This window comes from Oncorhynchus nerka, linkage group LG16 (genome assembly GCF_034236695.1).
Source record: "Oncorhynchus nerka isolate Pitt River linkage group LG16, Oner_Uvic_2.0, whole genome shotgun sequence".
In the NCBI taxonomy this organism is placed as follows: Eukaryota; Metazoa; Chordata; class Actinopteri; order Salmoniformes; family Salmonidae; genus Oncorhynchus; species Oncorhynchus nerka.
In genome coordinates this window covers 19,009,475-19,027,317 of record NC_088411.1, presented here as the reverse complement: position 1 = coordinate 19,027,317, position 17,843 = coordinate 19,009,475, and the positions used below count along the sequence as shown (strand labels likewise).

The following is a 17,843-nucleotide window of genomic DNA, read 5'->3' as shown; positions in this document are numbered from 1 at the left end:
ATTAAGGTGTGATGTAATGTCTGGCAAAAATGCAACTGTTTTTGTCTTCTCCTCATCTTCCAAATACTGAGTTGCCTTGTCACTCTTTTGCTCTGATAAGAAAGTTTTGATTCCCAACCGAATGGCCCAAAAGCATTCCAAAACCCTGCCTTTGCTGAGCCATTTGACATTGTTGTGCAGTATGTGGAGTCATCAACTGGTATTGGCCTCTCAGAATGCCTTGTACCAGGCGGTTTGGTAGGGATGCTGTTGCTCTCAAAAATTTGATCAGTTTCATCATCGTTGTCATGACTTCCGAATACTCTTTTCCCAGACTGGCACACAGGACAGATTGATGGATAATGCAGTGTTATGATGTCAGGTCAGGGTGGTCATCTTTCAAACATGCAACCAGTCTCCTCCCTCTTCCTATCATGGCTGGAGCTCCATCTGTGGTGATGGAGACCACTGACTTCAGAGCTATCCTCCTTTTTGTCATTATCCCTTTGATGGCCTCATGGGTATCCTCTCCCCATGTTGGTGCTTCTAGATGTTAAGTCCAACAGCTCCTCACATAATTCCTTCTTTGTTTTGTTATAAAATCTGACAAACACCAGAAGCTGGATATTGTCAGTGTTATCTGTTCATCCACAGCTAATGAAATGCATGCTGATTTTCTGAAGGGCCTGGAAGTTGTGAAGTTACATCTTCAGCTAATATTTCACTTCTCATTGCTGTGGAATCTGACAGTGGGATCTGTTTGATCTTTTCCCAGAGCTCATCTTTTTGTTTACCTTCAAGCAAGGTGTCAGCACCTTCACAAATCTTATTTTACCATCTCTCTGTCTGAATTTTTTTCTCCCAAAACCCAAGCTATCCTCAGTGAACACTCGTTGCATATTGTTGGGCTGTCATATTGGAATTTGATTAAGTTAATCTTGTTTGTTCTCCCCTCCGTGTTCAGGGGATACGTCTGATCAAAATTACTATGCCTGCTGTCATAATGGCGCTTAACATTGACACTTTTCATGAGGGCTGTGGACTCAAATCTTTCTGTTTCTTTCTGCTTGCTTGTCCCAAGCTTCTGCAGAGGATATTTGGATTGATGTGATTGGGTAAGACGTGGCCTCTTGTATTTGCATATAACCACATGTTTGGATTAGACGTGGCACTAGTAAATTTGGGCGTTGCTTCGAGAGAGAGAGGTTGTCGAGTTAGAGGCCGCGGCCCTCGGTTGATTTTATTTTTTATAAAGCTGTCCAAAAATAATTTATAGACTTTTTTTTTATATAACAAAATGCGACGTCTGGTCTGTATTGACCCGCTTTCCGCCCGTTGAGTTTGGCTGCACTAGGCTATCTGCATGTCTGTCTCTCTGTCTCATCACACTGTTCTAGTGCTGTTGTGATTCAGCCCCCCCCCCCCCCCCATGTCATTAATCTCTTTATTCCCATAACTGCCAAAGTGAAAGCTCCTATCCTCTCCTAAAGATGGGTTAACAGGTCAAGTGATCCTTTGTTAGCAGCAGCAGTGCTGTTGTAATTTAGCCATGTTTAGCTTTCTCTCAGCCTGCCAGACAATACTGTACATGAACACGGCTTAGGAGACCTCTGTTGTAGTGTTGGTTATGGCTTGTGTGTGTCAGGTGCTCTGCCCTTTTAACTTCCTTCACATCAGCAAGGTGTGCATTTACAAAAATAATGGATTAGTGTTAACTAGTACATTATAACACAACTTAGACAACAATTGAAGGTCACAGTGGTAATGTTACAAATCTGTCTGATCCTTCACTTTGTCCTGTCAAAGGGCATTGCTAGCGCTGACTGCTTTCCTTTCCACCAAAATGGGAGCTTATCTAGTACATTGAGTACAAGGCCTAGTTTTGATTCGACATGTCATGATTTGAAATCTAGGGTGGGGCTGGGTGGGGACTGATTCATGCGTTTGTGTCTTCCTGAGGTAATTTGCTTTGCACTGCACAGGCTTGACTTTCTCCTCAGAGCTGCAGTTCAGTGGAGTGTGGAAAGACGAGCTCAGAGTCTGGTCATAAAGCTTCATAAGTAGTTAAAGCTGCAATCTATTTGTAACTTTTTAGATGACCTGACAAAATTCACATAAATGTGTTAGATCTGTCATTCTCATTGAAAGTAAGTCCAAGAAGTGGTAGATCTGTTCTATATGCACTTTTTCTATGCTTCCCGTTATTAAGTTTTTTTTTTTGTACACCAACTTCAAACAGCTGAAAATACTAGATTTCGATTCTGGAAAATATAATTCACAGCGGTTTAGATGGTACAATGATTTTCTACACTCTACAGTTGAAAAGAGTTGAGAAACCAGTTGTCCTGTGTTAGATTATTCACCAGTGTTAGGCCTAGGTGTTTACTTTGAGGTTAAAAAACACTATGCTTAATTGACTTTACACACGCCTGGCTAACTCAATGACATCAGTCATGTTGGTCATTAGGCTCTAGAAAACCATCCAATCCACATGCTCATGGCTGTAAAAACCCAAACACCTGCCTAATAGACTATAAGTAAAGACAATATGGTTCTCAGCCAGTAAACAACACTGAAGACAGACACCCCAAATACTTCTTGGGACAACCCATTAAATGCTGTTGTGACTCAACTGCCAGACAAACAGTCCTAGTAAGTCCAGTGTAACACTGATCTCTCCCAGAGCTGAGCCCAGTGTAACTCTTCCTAGACGGACTGTGACTCTACACTATAGACAGGGAGAGGAAGAGGGCAGGGCCAGGCAGGAAATTGCTGGGAAAACAAGACTCAGTGAGTTCCTCTCTGCGGCCAGGATGCTCCTCGCACCCATTCCCCCTGACATCAAAGGGTCACGGTTCAGAATGATAATGTCACAGGGTGATGTCAGAGAGTCGTGTCATTCCTGCCAATGTCAGTCAGGCTCTAAACAAAAAGCCCCTGTTTCCTGTGCCAGGTATCTGTTATCACACAACATTTATCAGGAGCAATTTGAAAGCTTCAAAGCATGTCATTGAACTGGGGCTGGAAAACAGAGGTCGGGGGTGTTTATCTAAAGTGCATGGTTCAAGAGTCAACTGTAATAGGCTACATCCCCATTCCTTCTCCCAGAAAACAAAACGTGACGTGGATCTTGATTTATTTTTCAAGCTATATAACACTATTTTACATACAGCAGGTTTTTAAAGGAACAAAGAGTACAGTCTGCGATACTGGTATTATCACAGCCCTCTATTGAACCCGGTTTATTATTTTAAATCAAGACCGACCCTGTTAGCCCCACAATTGGATGTCACGGCCCAGACCATTTGTATGGTTTGTTGATTTGGACAATTTACCCGGATGTTTGATGTTGATCTAAGTTATGATTTAATATTAAATCAATGAAATGTTTATTGGTCACATGCTTCATAAACAACAGGTGTAGACTAACAGTGAAATGGTTACATACGGGCCTTTCCTAACAATGCAAAGACAAATAATTAGAAAAATAATAACAGAAGGACTAAATAAACAATGAGTAAGCATATCTTGTCTGTGTACATGTGGTACCAGTACCGGTTCAATGTGTGGGTAAACAAGGTCACTGCGGTAGATATGTACATATGTAGGGATAAAGTGACTAGGCAACAGGATGGATAATAAACAGTAGGGATGCACCGATATGACATTTTTGGCCGATACTGATATTTTCCTTGCCAAACAAAATCCCAATACCGATGACCGATATTTACAATTTTAGAGGCCTTTTTAAGCATTCTAGTACAGATAACTAGTTGACACACACACACACTGACCAAAAAGTTATTTTGTTGGCATTTACGTATGTCCCCATTACCAGTAAAACATAATCAAATTGCTAATCATTGCTGTGCTGTTCCGTTGTTAATTTGATCAGTCGTTACATTCTCAACCAGGTTTTCATCATACATGTCAAGCAGTGATGTTTCAGCTCTGTCTGTGGCCTTTTCTGTTGTGGGTTCTCTTCCTCGGTGCGCACTGGCGCTGTGTCCATTTCCGTCTTGTCCAGCTGTGTCTAACATTTCACGTAAACCCTGTTTCTTGTCTGCATCGATGTAGCGGCCCTTGTACCTAGCATTGAGCATGATGGCGACACCGTAAAGAGGCTCAGAGGGAAGGCCACCAAATCGCTTGTTCACAGCCTCTAGTAGAGGACTTTTGTAAGTTTTAACCCCATGGTCTGTCTGCAGTTTTGTTGAGCAGGCGTTTCAATGCCATGACAGAGGGTATCACGTCTTCTGCAGGCACAGTTGATGTGCTTATTTCTCCAGCCAGTTGTTCAAACGGAGCTAAGCATATCTGTTCATGTTTTCAATGAGAGTCCATTGATTTGTATTGACTGTTGCAGGTAACTCGTAGTCGGTTGCGTACTCGCCAAGCACTCATTTTTGGTCCAGCAGGCTCTCCATCATGTAGAAAGTACTGTTTCATCTGGTGGAAACGTCTAGCTTAAGCCTTTCTGTTTTCACTCCAAGCTGCTCCTGTATTGCTTGCAGGCGGCTGTATGCTAGCTGTGAGTGTTTAAAATTACACAGTATCTTCCTACCTGTTACCACTGTGTCAGATATGCTGCGTTGGGTCAAAACACCTTCGTTCACAGCCAGTTGCAGTGTGTGTGCCTTGCATGGCAAACTGGCGACTCCGCATTCTTCCAAAGCCTTTGTCATGTTCCGTGGATTATCACATAGCACAGCGTGTACTTTGTTCTTGGGGATTTTCCAAGTTTCAAACATGTTCTCAAATGCCATTGAAGTGGCAGCAGCGGTATGACAACCAGCACATTCTTGAGCAATACATCTTTCCTCAGTACGAAATCCTCGTCGACCCACTGTGTTGTCAGACTCCGCATGCTCGTGGGGCTGACATCGCTGGTCCAAATGTCAGTCGTGAAGCTAATAGCAGTGGAGCCCATAGCAAGTAGCTCATGGATGTGGTTTTAACAATACTTTGTAACTCCGGTAGGGCAACATCTGAAAAATAGCGCCTACTTGGTAGTGTGTACCGGGGCTTGAGGTGCTCTACCAGTCGGCAAAAGCCAACATCATCCACGACAGAGAACAGTTGATTGTCAAGGGCAATGAATTCTATTATCTTGGCGTTAATGGATTCTGCTTTTTGAGTTGTCTCGCTGAAATGGTCTTACTCTTTCAAATGACTGCTCGACTTGAACTTGTTTAGTTGTTGGAAGTGTGAGCTTAGTTTTAGTCGCTGAACGTCTGGGGGTGAAGAACTTTCAAATGACTAATTAGGTTTGTGGTATTGAAATATTTCACTTTCTCCCCTCTGGAAATAATAGCAGCACAAACGTTGCATATGGCCTTTCTGTCATAATAGATCCACACAGCAGACATTGTGGGCCAGGTTAGGAATGCTGTGTTGCACGTGTAGCGCTCTATTTTTCATTGCGTCATCTACCTACGTTATACAGGTATGCCGTCGGTTTTGCACATCGGTGTTTAAACTATACATAGAGCCGATTTTGGCATTTTGAGCTAATATCATCCGATTTCCGATATATCGTGCATCCCTAATAAACAGTAACTGCAGCGTATGTGATGAGTCAAAAGAGTTAGTGCAAAAAGGGTCAATGCACATAGTCCGGGTAGCTGGTAGTTGACTGTTTAACTAATTATTTAGCAGTCTTATGGCTTGGAGGTAGAAGCTGTTCAGGGTCCTGTTGGTTCCAGACTTGTTGCAGTAGCAACGCTTGCCCTGCAGTAGCAGCGTGAACAGTCTGATTTTGGTGGCTCAAGTATTTGATAATTGTTAGGGCCTTCCTCTGACACCACCTGGCACAGAGGTCCTGGATGGCACAGAGATTGGCCCCAGTGATGTACTGGGCTGCACATATTAATGTCTGCAGCACCTTGCAGTTGGCTGCCAAGCAGTTGCCATACCAAGTGGTGATGCAGACAGTCAACATGCTCTCAATGGTGCAGCTGTAGAACTGCTGCTACTTGCTGTTTATTATCTATGCATTGTCACTTTACCAATTACCTTGATTAACCTGTACCCCCGAACATTCACTTGGTACCGGTACCCCCTGTATATAGCCTCGTAAATGTATTGATTTAGATTTTTTTTAAAGACTTTAGTTTATTTATTTATTTATTGAACTGCATTGTTGGTTAAGGGCTTGTAAGTAAGCTTTTCACGGTAAAGTCTACACCTGTTGTATTCGGCCCGTGACAAATAACATTTGATTTGAAATCTAACCCTGACTGACAACCTTACGATCTTGCTAACCACAAATGCATGGCCCTTTTTTAGTGACTTTCAGTATCTCTTGGCCAATCAATCTCCTACCTTTTTTGTCAGAACCGTCTTGCTATCCCAGTGGCCCAGTTATACCCAGGCGAGACCCAAAGAAGACGCAGTGCACTTAATAAAACTCCCTGTCAATAGAATGTTCATACACTGGGGCACTGTGTGTGTGAAGGGACAAAGGGAGCATTATGCGTGTTCAGGAGGAGAGGAGAGAGGGAAGAGGCAGATAGCACACCAGAGAAAGAGTTCTACTCGTTATCGTATGAACACCCAACTATGGGTCATATGATCAGCAGCACGGAGAAAGTGTGTGTGTGTCAGTCAATAGGAGAAGGCGGTTAGGTTCTAGGGAGGGATGTTAGGCATTATGCTTTTATGATAGTAATTTCTGTGTGTGACTTGCACCCTTGTGTTTAGTGTTGTTTACAGATTAAGTCTCAATACCCTCTCCCCTTTCTCCTCTCCCAGCACCCTTGTTCAGTCCAGGCTTCATGTAGCCTAATGCTCTTATTAGATTTACTGTGAAGTCTGTGCCTTTACTGCCTTTCAGCTCCTTTCTCATACCTTCCCACGTTCCCACAGTTTTATTTATCCCTTTCTCTCTCTCTCGCTCGCTAGGCTTATGCTTTCATAACCATTTGAACACGGCCTTGACTACGCCTACAGCCAAAATGTTTTGCTTTATATCAGTGTAGGCAATTAAGCAGGTCACATAGACATTCTCCGAGCGCCTTTGGCCTAGCTTACATCTGCTCTTTGACACATAGAAAGTGGTGTTCATGTAGAGAAGAGCCGATTAGTTCCAGTAGGTCTCCGGCGGAGCAAGGGTCTCTGGTGATAGTCTCCACCAGCAGATGACTGCTCATCCCAGCCGATGTGCTGGCTGAGCTCCATGATCACAAGACTCAAGACTGTTTTGTGTGTGTCGTGCTAATGAGGGCAAACTTTAGTTCCAGCCTAGTGTTATAACACAAGATTCAACTCAGTTTAGTGTCAGGTGTGTTAGTGCCGTGCTAGGACGAAAGCCTGCAACACTGCTTTAACAGGTCTGTATTAACAGTCAAAGGCTGGTTCAGCTCTTTCTGTATGTTTCTAATAATCTAGGTGATATGCAGTTCAGTGTGTGTGTGTGTGTGTGTGTTTCTCTCTCATTCCCATGGACAATTGTTGTGAGTTTTGATCTGAAAGAAGTTACTGAGATCTAACAGACAACAAGAATAAGACCCACTGCCTGACACTGATATTGTCGGTACAACGCATAAACGCACTCAAAAGCTGTGGCTGTGTGCACATGTGCGCCAAGGGGTTAGCGCTCTGCACCTGTTGTCTGACACCCAGTGAATGGAACTGAAGACGGACTGACTCGTCTCAGACCTGATACACACGCGCTCAATGGAGCTGCAGAAAGCCACACAAGCAGATGGGTGGGTTTTGTCCCATTGATCTCAGTCCATATTTATGAGTTAGTGAGACCTTAGAGCTGTCCCTGGAGTCTCTCCCCATTAATCTCTTCTCTCGCTCTTTCACTGTGTAGTAGTGAGTGACACTACGGATCACAGGAAGTTGTGACAGGAGGAATCTCACATGAACATGATGCATACAGCTCACCCTCCTGTCTGTTGGCTAGAGGTCAATGATCTTTCTTACAAGTAGTTAAAGGTCCAATACAGCTCTTTTAATCTCGATATCAAATCATTTCTGGCTTACAAGTACCTTACTGTGACCATTTTCAAATAAAATGGTCAAAAATCAAGCAAGAATTTTGCTAGGACTGTCTCAGTGGTGAGGTGAAAACTAGTTGCTATTGGGAGAGATGTTTGGAACGCTTTCTAATTGGTCTATTAACTAATTTACCACCTGGTGATGTCACCAGGCAGGCAAAAAACACCATCCCACCAAAAACACTGAAATTTCAGGCGGTATTTTCAAACGTCTCTTTCACGAAAAGGACATGATCATAATTTTACAATTTCTCAGTATTATTCCAACATCATAGTGTGGAAATATATATATATATATACATACATACATACATACATACATACATACATACACACACTACCGTTCAAAAGTTTGGTCAATTAAAAATGTCCTTGTTTTTGAAAGAAAAGCTCATTTATTTGTCTGTTAAACTAACATCAAATTGATCAGAAATAGTGTAGACATTGTTAATGTTGTAAATGACTATTGTAGCTGGAAATGGCAGAGTTGTGCACCGGGGCCTCCCACTCCTCTTTCTATTCTGGTTAGGGCCAGTTTGCGCTGTTCTGTGAAGGGAGTAGTACACAGCACTGTACGAGATCTTCAGTTTGTTGGCAATTTATTGCATGGAATAGCCTTCATTTCTCAGAACAAGAATAGACTGACGAGTTTCAGAAGAAAGTGCTTTGATTTTGGCTGTTTTGAGCCTGTAATCGAACCCACATGCTGATGCTCCAGATACTGAACCAGTCTAAAAGAAGGCCAGTTTTATTGCTTCTTTAATCAGACCAACAGTTTCAGTTGTGCTAACCTAATTGCAAAATGGTTTTCTAATGATCAATTAGCCTTTTTAAAACGATAAACTTGGATTAGCTAACACAACGTGCCATTGGAACACAGGAGTGATGGTTGCTGATAATGGGACTGTGTAGATAGTCCATAAAAAATGTCATTTCCAGCTACAATGTCTACCACTGTATTTCTGACCAATGTGTTATTTTAATTGGCAAAAACTGTGCATTCAGAAACAAGGACATTTCTAAGTGACCCCAAACTTTTGAAAGGTTGTGTGTGTGTGTACAGTAGAATTCGGAAGTTTACATACACCTTAGCCAGATGCATTTAAACTCAGTTTTTCACAATTCCTGACATTCAATCCTAGTAAAAATTCCCTATCTTTTAGGTCAGTTAGGATCACCACTTTTATTTTAAGAATGTGAAATGTCAGTATAATTATTTATTTCAGCATTTCTTTCTTTCATCACATTCCCAGTGGGTCAGAAGTTTCCATACACTCAATTAGTATTTGGTAGCATTGCCTTTAAATTGCTTAACTTGGGTCAAATGTTTCGGTTGCCTTCCACAAGCTTCCCACAATAAGTTGGGTGAATTTTGGCCCATTCTTCCTGACAGAGCTGGTGTAACTGAGTCAGGTTTGTAGGCCTTTTTGTAGGTTTGCTCGCGCACACTTTTTTTCAGTTCTGCCAAACAAATTTTCTATGTGATTGAGGTTAGGGCTTTGTGATGGCCACTCCAATACCTTGACTTTGTTGTCCTTAAGCCATTTTGCCACAACTTTGGAAGTATGCTTGGGGTCATTGTCCATTTGGAAGACCCATTTGCGACCAAGCTTGAACTTTCTGACTGATTTATTTAACCTTTATTTAACCAGGAAGGGCCCATTTGAGATTTCAAATATATTTTTCAAGAGCGTCCTGGCCAAGATGGGCAGCACCAAGTCATTACAAAAATTACAGACAAACAACATGAAAAACTAGTAATCTAGTAAAAATCCATAGAATTCACAAGAGTATAACAAAATCAAAAACAGAAAATTAAAAACATTGACATGTCAGGGAATCCGTCTCAAGATCATTCATCAGTGATTTAAAAACACCAATCGGGACAAGTTTCAAGAACTTTGAAATTTTCTTCAAGTGCAGTCGCTAAAACCATCATGCGCTATGATGAAACTGGCTCTCATGAGGACCACCACAGGAAAGAAAGACCCAGACTTACCACTGTTGCAGAGGATAATTTCATTAGTTACCAGCCTCCGATATCAGCAATTAACTGCACCTCAGAGTTCAAGTAACAGACACGTCTCAACATCAATTGTTCAGAGGAGACTGCGTGAGTCAGGCCTTCGTGGTTGAATTCCTGCAAAGAAACCACTACTAAAGGACACCAATAAGAAGACACTTGCTTGGGCCAAGAAACACAAGCAATGGACATTAGACCGGTGGAAATCAGTCTTTTGCTTTTGTCCAAAGTTCAGATGTTTGCTTCCAACCACCGTGTCTTTGTGAGTAGGTGAACGGATGATCTCTCCATGTGCCGTTCCCACCGTGAAGCATGGAGGAGGTGTGATGGTGTAGGGGTGCTTTGCTGGTGACACTCAGGGATTTATTTAGAATTCAAGGCACACTTAACTAACAGTATGGTTGCCACAGCATTCTGCAGCGATACGCCATCCCATCTGGTTTGCGCTTAGTGAGACTATCATCTGGTTTTGTTGATGATGGTGGTGGAAAATGCTGTCTCAGGAGCCGTTCCAGAATCTCCCATAAGTGTTGAATTGGGTTGAGGTCTGGTGACTGAGACGGCCATGCCATATAGTTTGTTTTCATTCTCATCAAACCATTCATTGACCACTTGTACCCTGTGGATGGTGGGGTATTGTCATCTTATGGGGCCATGGTAGTCAATAATGGGCTGACCAGTATTTTTTATACATGACCCCCTACACATGATGGGATGTGATTTTCTTAATTAGCTCAGGAACCACACCTGTGTGAAAGCACCTACTTTCAATATACTTTGTATCCCTCATTTACCCTCATCCCTTACGTTTTTGACAGCACTGGGCCGTTAACGCATACAGAGACATGCCGTTGTGTTGTTCAGTGTTTTAATATGTTTCTGTTTCTGTCTCTGTAGAGGTACATGGTGTTTGAGGACAGTCAGGAGACGGAGAAGAAGGACCTTCAGAGTCGACTGGTCATGCTGGAGTCACAAACACGTCAAATGGAGCTCAAGACTAGGAACTACTCGGACCAGAGTGAGTCAATCATTATGGCTTCTAGGACTGGAGGGGTGAACCCTAATGGAAGGAATACTGAGAAAGACATTACAAGTGAAGGGCTCAGGATTGTGCGCATAACTTGGGGCTGGAAGACCAATATTTTTACTGGGTTGTACTGTATCTGCAGGCCATAGAAACAAACAACCCACACGATGCTGCCAAACACACCCTCACGAACCGTGGGAAGGTCATTACATAAGGAATAAACTCCGGAGGTGTCTAAGTGCAGTCTAAGGGAGTCTTGAATGGAGATTTTAATTTCATTTTTCAATCCTTGCATCACACCTCAAACTCAGTTTATTCTGATCTGCTGAGTTGGTGTTTGACTGTGAACTATCAGGACTGATTGGGTTAAGTAGCTACTTTATGGGTGTCTGTCAGCTGACCCTGACTGAGTACATGCACGCGTCACCTGACTTGATATTCACCAGTGCTCACAGCCAAGTCCACAATTCTTGTTCTTTCCTATTCAGTTTTTCTCTCTTCCACTGTCACTACGTATTTCTTCTTTTTTTTCCACTTTCAGTTCTTTCCTACTTGAACAGTTTTCACTCTCGGTCTTCTCTCTCCTTAAACTAGATGGGGAGAGACAGAGCAGTACTTCTCTTGAGTCATTTTGATGTGAAATCCAGGCTAGCTCATAGTCAGCAGATGTGTGTAGACTGTAGCTGATGAACCGAACAGTTATAATAGAATGCAAGCCGTAAACATACAGTACTTCCACTTCCCAATACACACATGTTTTACTATCCTTGTGGGGACCTAAAATTGATTTCCATTCAGAATCCTATTTTCCCTAAGCTAAAAATAACCTTTGTCCTCATGAGGACCTGGGAAGGGTCCCCACGAGGGAGAATTTTCTAGCATAGTACCAATGAGGATAGTAATAAAAGCCCACCCTCACACACCAGGTGGTTTCCTAAAGGGTTATTTCTGTCTGTACATTCTCTAGTTGGTTCCTCATTGTCTACTGATAGTCATTAGTCATGGTAACAAATAACTTGCAAATCACACAGCCATCTGAGCTAATTCCTAGGCATTCTCTAAACCACCTATGACGGTCTGCGTTAAAAGCCTGCCCTAAACTAGTCTCTTTTCGGTTGTTCTGAATCAAATCCCTGCCGTATGTCTCATTCTACTAAAAGCCAACTCCAAAAATCCAATGACGACAGTCTGGTGTTAGCCAGGCTACCATAGAGATGTGTGGAGGTAGCAGATTATATTAGATAACAACTGTGTTGGCAGTTAGTGACATTAACTCCTGATGCTGTGTTGGGAGGGTCATTGTCAATGAGCAGATGGTAGTCCTGCTTGGGTTAGTGTCTCAGTCTCACACACACTGCCTTTGTGAGAGGATATTGTTAGGCAGGGCAATCATCATCGCGTACACACAGAACGTTGTCAGGGTGTTTTCACTATAAACAGTCCATGCCAGCCAAGTTGCCAACAAAGTGGAATAAGTAACAGGGCTCAAGACCTATCCTTTACTCAAATAGAGTGGATTCTAAAGTCTGTTTCTAGTGTGTTTGGGTTCCTGCTTGTGCATTTTAATCTTAAAGTTTAAACATGGTGTGTGTGTGTGTGTGTGGGAGATGACTGGACAGAATGGCTTAGAATTCCTAATGTTTTCCATAGGATTATGGCTACTCTGACCCATAACCCAAAATATTTGAGTGTTTGAGCCAGCCAGTGTATTTTACTAGTGTGCTAATGACACCTGGTGGTCATGTGTTGCTACTACAGCTGACAGCAGTTTAAAACCGTACTTGGTTTCTCATCTGAAGCCTAGGCCATGTTCAGTTCGAAAACATTGAATGTTGTGGATAGAAATACCATGACTAGAGCTTTTCTTTTAATTTAACCTTTATTTAACCAGGAAGGGCTCATTGAGATTTTAAACCTCTTTTTTTAAAGAACGTCCTGGCCAAGATGGGCAGCACCAAGTCGTTACACAATTTCAGACAGACAACATGAAAAACTACAAGTAATCTAGTAAAAACCATAGGATTCACAAGAGTATAACAAAATCATAAAACCGCAAATTAAAAACATTGACAGGTCAGGGAATCAGTCTCAAAATCCTTCATCGGTGATTTAAAAACACCAATCGGGACAAGTTCTTCCAGTTTAAAAGTATTTTGTAAGGCGTTCCAAGGCGATGGCACAGAGCACATAAAAGCTTTTTTTTACCAAATTCAGTTCGGACATATGGAACAGTCAGCAGGATAAAGTCCTGCGAACGAAGAGAGTACCCACCACATTTCTGAACAATAAAAATGCCTAAATAAAATGGTAGTAAACCCCAAATGGCTTTGTAAATAAAAGTGTACCAGTGACTGAGCCTACGAGTGACTAGAGAAGGCCAGACATCCCTGGTAATAAAACTGCAGTGATGCGTAAGGGTTTTGCAGTTTAAAATAAATCTCCATGCACCATGGTAAAGGGTGTCAATTGATCTTCAACACTGAGCTGAAGCATTCATATATAAAATATCCCCATAGTCTAGTAAAGGCATAAATGTAGCTGATACTAGCCTCCTTCTGGCTTCAAAAGAAAAACAGGCATTATTCCTAAAATAAAATCGCAACTTCAGCTTCAATTTTTTTGTAAGTTATTGAATATGCAATTTAAGAGAGGCCGTCATCAATTAAAATTCCAAGATTTTTGAGGTTACAGTCTCAATCTCATTACCCTGACAGGTAGTAATAGGTGAAAGGTTCAAAGGTCTATTTCTTGCTTTAGAAAACACCGTTTAGTTTAGTTTTGTCAGTGTTGAGGATAACCTTCAATTGACAAGGTATGTTGAACAGTATAAAAAGCAGTTTGCATGTTCTGGAAAGCTTTTGTGAGACGAGGTACAACAATAAATAACAGTATCATCAGCATAAAAGTGAAGTTGTGCATTTTGCACATTTTTGTCTACATTTTTTATATAGAGTGAATAGGAGGGGACCAAGTACAGAGCCCTGGGGTATACCATTACAGACAGACAATTTAACAGACATGGGCCCATCAAATTGAGTGCTAAGAGTTCTATCAGACAGATAGTTAGCAAACCATGCAACTGCATGCTCCGAAAGACCTACACTCGACAATCTCTGCTTCCAGTATAGCATAATCAACTGTATCAAAATCCTTAGCGAGATCAATAAAAAGTGAGACGGTGCTGTTTTTTGTCAAGGGCTTCAGTGATATAATTTAAAACCTTCATGGCTGCTGTAATTGTGGTAGTACATTGATTAGTACATTGATCAAATAGAGTTGGTATATAACATCTTTTTTTTTTAGCTGTTCACTCAAGGGTTTCAAGTATTTTCACCAGGGGTGATAGCTTTGAGGTGGACCTATAATTATTTTTTTTAAAGTGGTAGGACAAATGCTGAATTCTAGATCTTTGGTATTTCATTACATTCCAGGGTTAGATTGAACAGATATGTAAGTGGTTCAGCTATGAAATCAGCTGCCAGATTTAAAAAGCAGGGACCCAAAAGATCAGGACCTGCAGGCTTTCTCTGATCTAAGGATTTCAGGGCTTTATGTACCACCTGCACTGAGAATGGCAAAAAGCTAAGCTCTCGCTGGTTTATCCACACAGGGTTGTACAGAGACGGAGGACACTGAATCAAACAGCCTACCAGATGATACAAAGTGCTCAATGAAACAATTCAGCATTTCAGTTTTGTCATACATCAACAAAGTCCTTCAATACAGATGACGGTAATTCATTAACATTATTGTTTCCAGACATAAACTTAATATCCTTCTAAAACTTTCTAGGGTCATTTAGGTTCAGTCGTAACAGAAATAAAATATTCAGACTTGGCCTTCCTGAGAAGAAAAGAACACTTGTTTCATAACTGCCTAAAAATAAGCCAATCAGCATCAGAACATGATTTCCTTGCTTTAGCCCAGGCTAGATTACGGTTGTGAATAATACAAGACAGCTCAGAAGAAATCCATGGATTATCCTGCCCTTTAACTCTGAACCTGCCGAATGGGGCATGTTTGTTTACTATTTGGAAAAAAACATAATGAAAGAATTTCCAGGCAGTTTCCACATCAGGAATAAGCTCAATCTAGCTCCAGTCAAAATAAAACAAATGATGAGAGCCTGCTCATCAAAACTCTACAAATTTCTCTTACGAGTAAAGTGTGTGTTTGTCTTAGTATTTCTAACAGCAACGACAATGGTCACTTAAATATTCTGCGGTTGTTGTTTTTGTAATGATTTATGTGGATATTTGTCAATATCAAATCAATCAGAGTAGGTTCCTCTGGACATTTGAGATTTGGGCGAGTGGGTTAGTTAATCAACTGGGTAAGATTCATAGAATTACAAAACATTTTTAAATCATTAGACACCGGCTTTAACCAACAACAGTTGAGATCACCAATCAAGATAATTTCACTGTAAAGAAGTTTAGATGCATTGTCTTCTCTGATGCACCTTACATCACCAAGAGCAGAGGGGGGTCTATAACAGACAATCACAGTTATAGAGAGACCCTTTGAAACCTCAATATTCAAAGCAAGAAATTCCAACTGTTAAAAATAGAGCTGATGTGATTCCTTATTCCAAATACCAAAGAGGTATATCTGTTCAACATCATACATTTCTATCTGAGCGTTGGCCAATGTTGTGTCCTGCTAAACATGGCCCTGGTTTGGGACAGATATTACTGATTGGCATCCAGTAATTGGACCGTGCTCCCACCCATCCAGGACATCTATTCGAAACGGTGCCTGAGGAAGGAACGCAGCATCAAGGACCCCACACACCCCAACCATGAGCTGTTCTCTCCCTTACCGTCGGGCAGACATGATCAGAGCATGAGGTCTGATACCAACAGGCTCAGTGACCATTTCTATCTACAAGCCATCAGACTGCTGAACAGTTGAACTGGACTGATCACCTGCTCTGATTCTCCGCACCTTAGAGCGCGCACACACACACACACACACACACACACACACGTATACATTCATGCTACACACACCACAACTGCTGCTGCCAGACTCTTATTATACAGCTCAGTTTATACACTGCCTCCCTTCCCCAATACACTTGTAAGTAAATATTTGCCTATAAATTGTGCCATCCTGTGTTAGTTATGCTAAAAAGGTATATTCTACTGAGCTATTTGCTTTGTTCGTATTCTTTTTGTTATTGCTTTGTCAAAGGAACCTGCAAGTAAGCATTTTCTTGTACTATGTATCCCGTACATATGACTAATAGAACTTGAAACCTGGTCACTGACAGATATGACTAATGTCCCCAGATTGCATTAAAGGATTACTTCAGGATTTTGGCAATGAAGCCCTTTATCTACTTCCCCAGAGTCAGATGATTTGGAATTTTAAGACTCTTGAAGTTTAAAAATATATATATATATTTGGCCTTACTGCTATTAGCCCATACAAACACATTGAATAACAGATTCACTACATGGAACAACAGATCCTGAAAATCTGTTTGTTCTGAAGATTATATCCTATATTTGAGATGCTCATGTAAAAAAAAAAAACTTGTATTAAACACCTTATTTTTGTCACTAAACAGTCTCCATATACAGTGGGGAGAACAAGTATTTGATACACTGCCGATTTTGCAGGTTTTCCTACTTACAAAGCATGTAGAGGTCTGTAATTTTTTATCATAGGTACACTTCAACTGTGAGAGACAGAATCTAAAAGACACCTGTCCACACACTCAATCAAACAGACTCCAACCTCTCCACAATGGCCAAGACCAGAGAGCTGTGTAAGGACATCAGGGATAAAATTGTAGACCTGCACAAGGCTGGGATGGGATACAGGACAATAGGCAAGCAGCTTGGTGAGAAGGCAACAACTGTTGGTGCAATTATTAGAAAATGGAAGAAGTTCAAGATCACGGTCAACCACCCTCGGTCTGGGGCTCCATGCAAGATCTCACCTCGTGGGGCATCAATGATCATGAGGAAGGTGCGGGATCAGCCCAGAACTACACGCCAGGACCTGGTCAATGACCTGAAGAGAGATGGGACTACAGTCTCAAAGAAAACCATTAGTAACACACTACGCCATCATGGATTAAAATCCTGCAGCGTAAGCAAGGTCCCCCTGCTCAAGCCAGCGCATGTCCAGGCCCGTCTGAAGTTTGCCAATGACCATCTGGATGACCCAGAGGAGGAATGGGAGAAGGTCATGTGGTCTGATGAGACAAAAATAGAGCTTTTTGGTCTAAACTCCACTCGCTGTGTTTGGAGGAGGAAGAAGGATAAGTACAACTCCAAGAACACCATCCCAACCGTGAAGCATGGAGGTGGAAACATCATTCTTTGGGGATGCTTTTCTGCAAAGGGGACAGGACGACTGCACCGTATTGAGGGGAGGATGGATGGGGCCATGTATCGCAAGATCTTGGCCAACAACCTCTTTCCCTCAGTAAGAGCATTGACGATGGGTCGTGGCTGCGTCTTCCAGCATGACAACAACCCGAAACACACAGCCAGGGCAACTAAGGAGTGGCTCCGTAAGAAGCATCTCAAGGTCCTGGAGTGGCCTAGCCAGTCTCTAGACCTGAACCCAATAGAAAGTCTTTGGAGGGAGCTGAAAGTCCGTATTGCCCAGCGACAGCCCCGAAACCTGAAGGATCTGGAGAAGGTCTGTATGGAGAAGTGGGCCAAAATCCCTGCTGCAGTGTGTGCAAACCTGGTCAACAACTACAGGAAACGGATGATCTCTGTAATTGCAAACAAAGGTTTCTGTACCAAATATTAAGTTCTGCTTTTCTGATGTATCAAATACTTAT

The 17,843-nt window shown here is 41.9% G+C and overlaps 1 protein-coding gene across 2 annotated transcripts in view; it reads left to right on the top strand.

Moving 5' to 3' along the window:
- Positions 1-17,843, top strand: part of LOC115144161 (C-Jun-amino-terminal kinase-interacting protein 4-like) — a 47,147-nt gene that overhangs the window by 2,900 nt on the left and 26,404 nt on the right. For both annotated transcript variants that reach the window (XM_029684959.2, XM_029684961.2), the window contains exon 2: positions 10,906-11,026. In XM_029684959.2, coding sequence (XP_029540819.1) covers positions 10,906-11,026 — 121 coding nt within the window. The remainder of the gene's footprint in view (positions 1-10,905; positions 11,027-17,843) is intronic.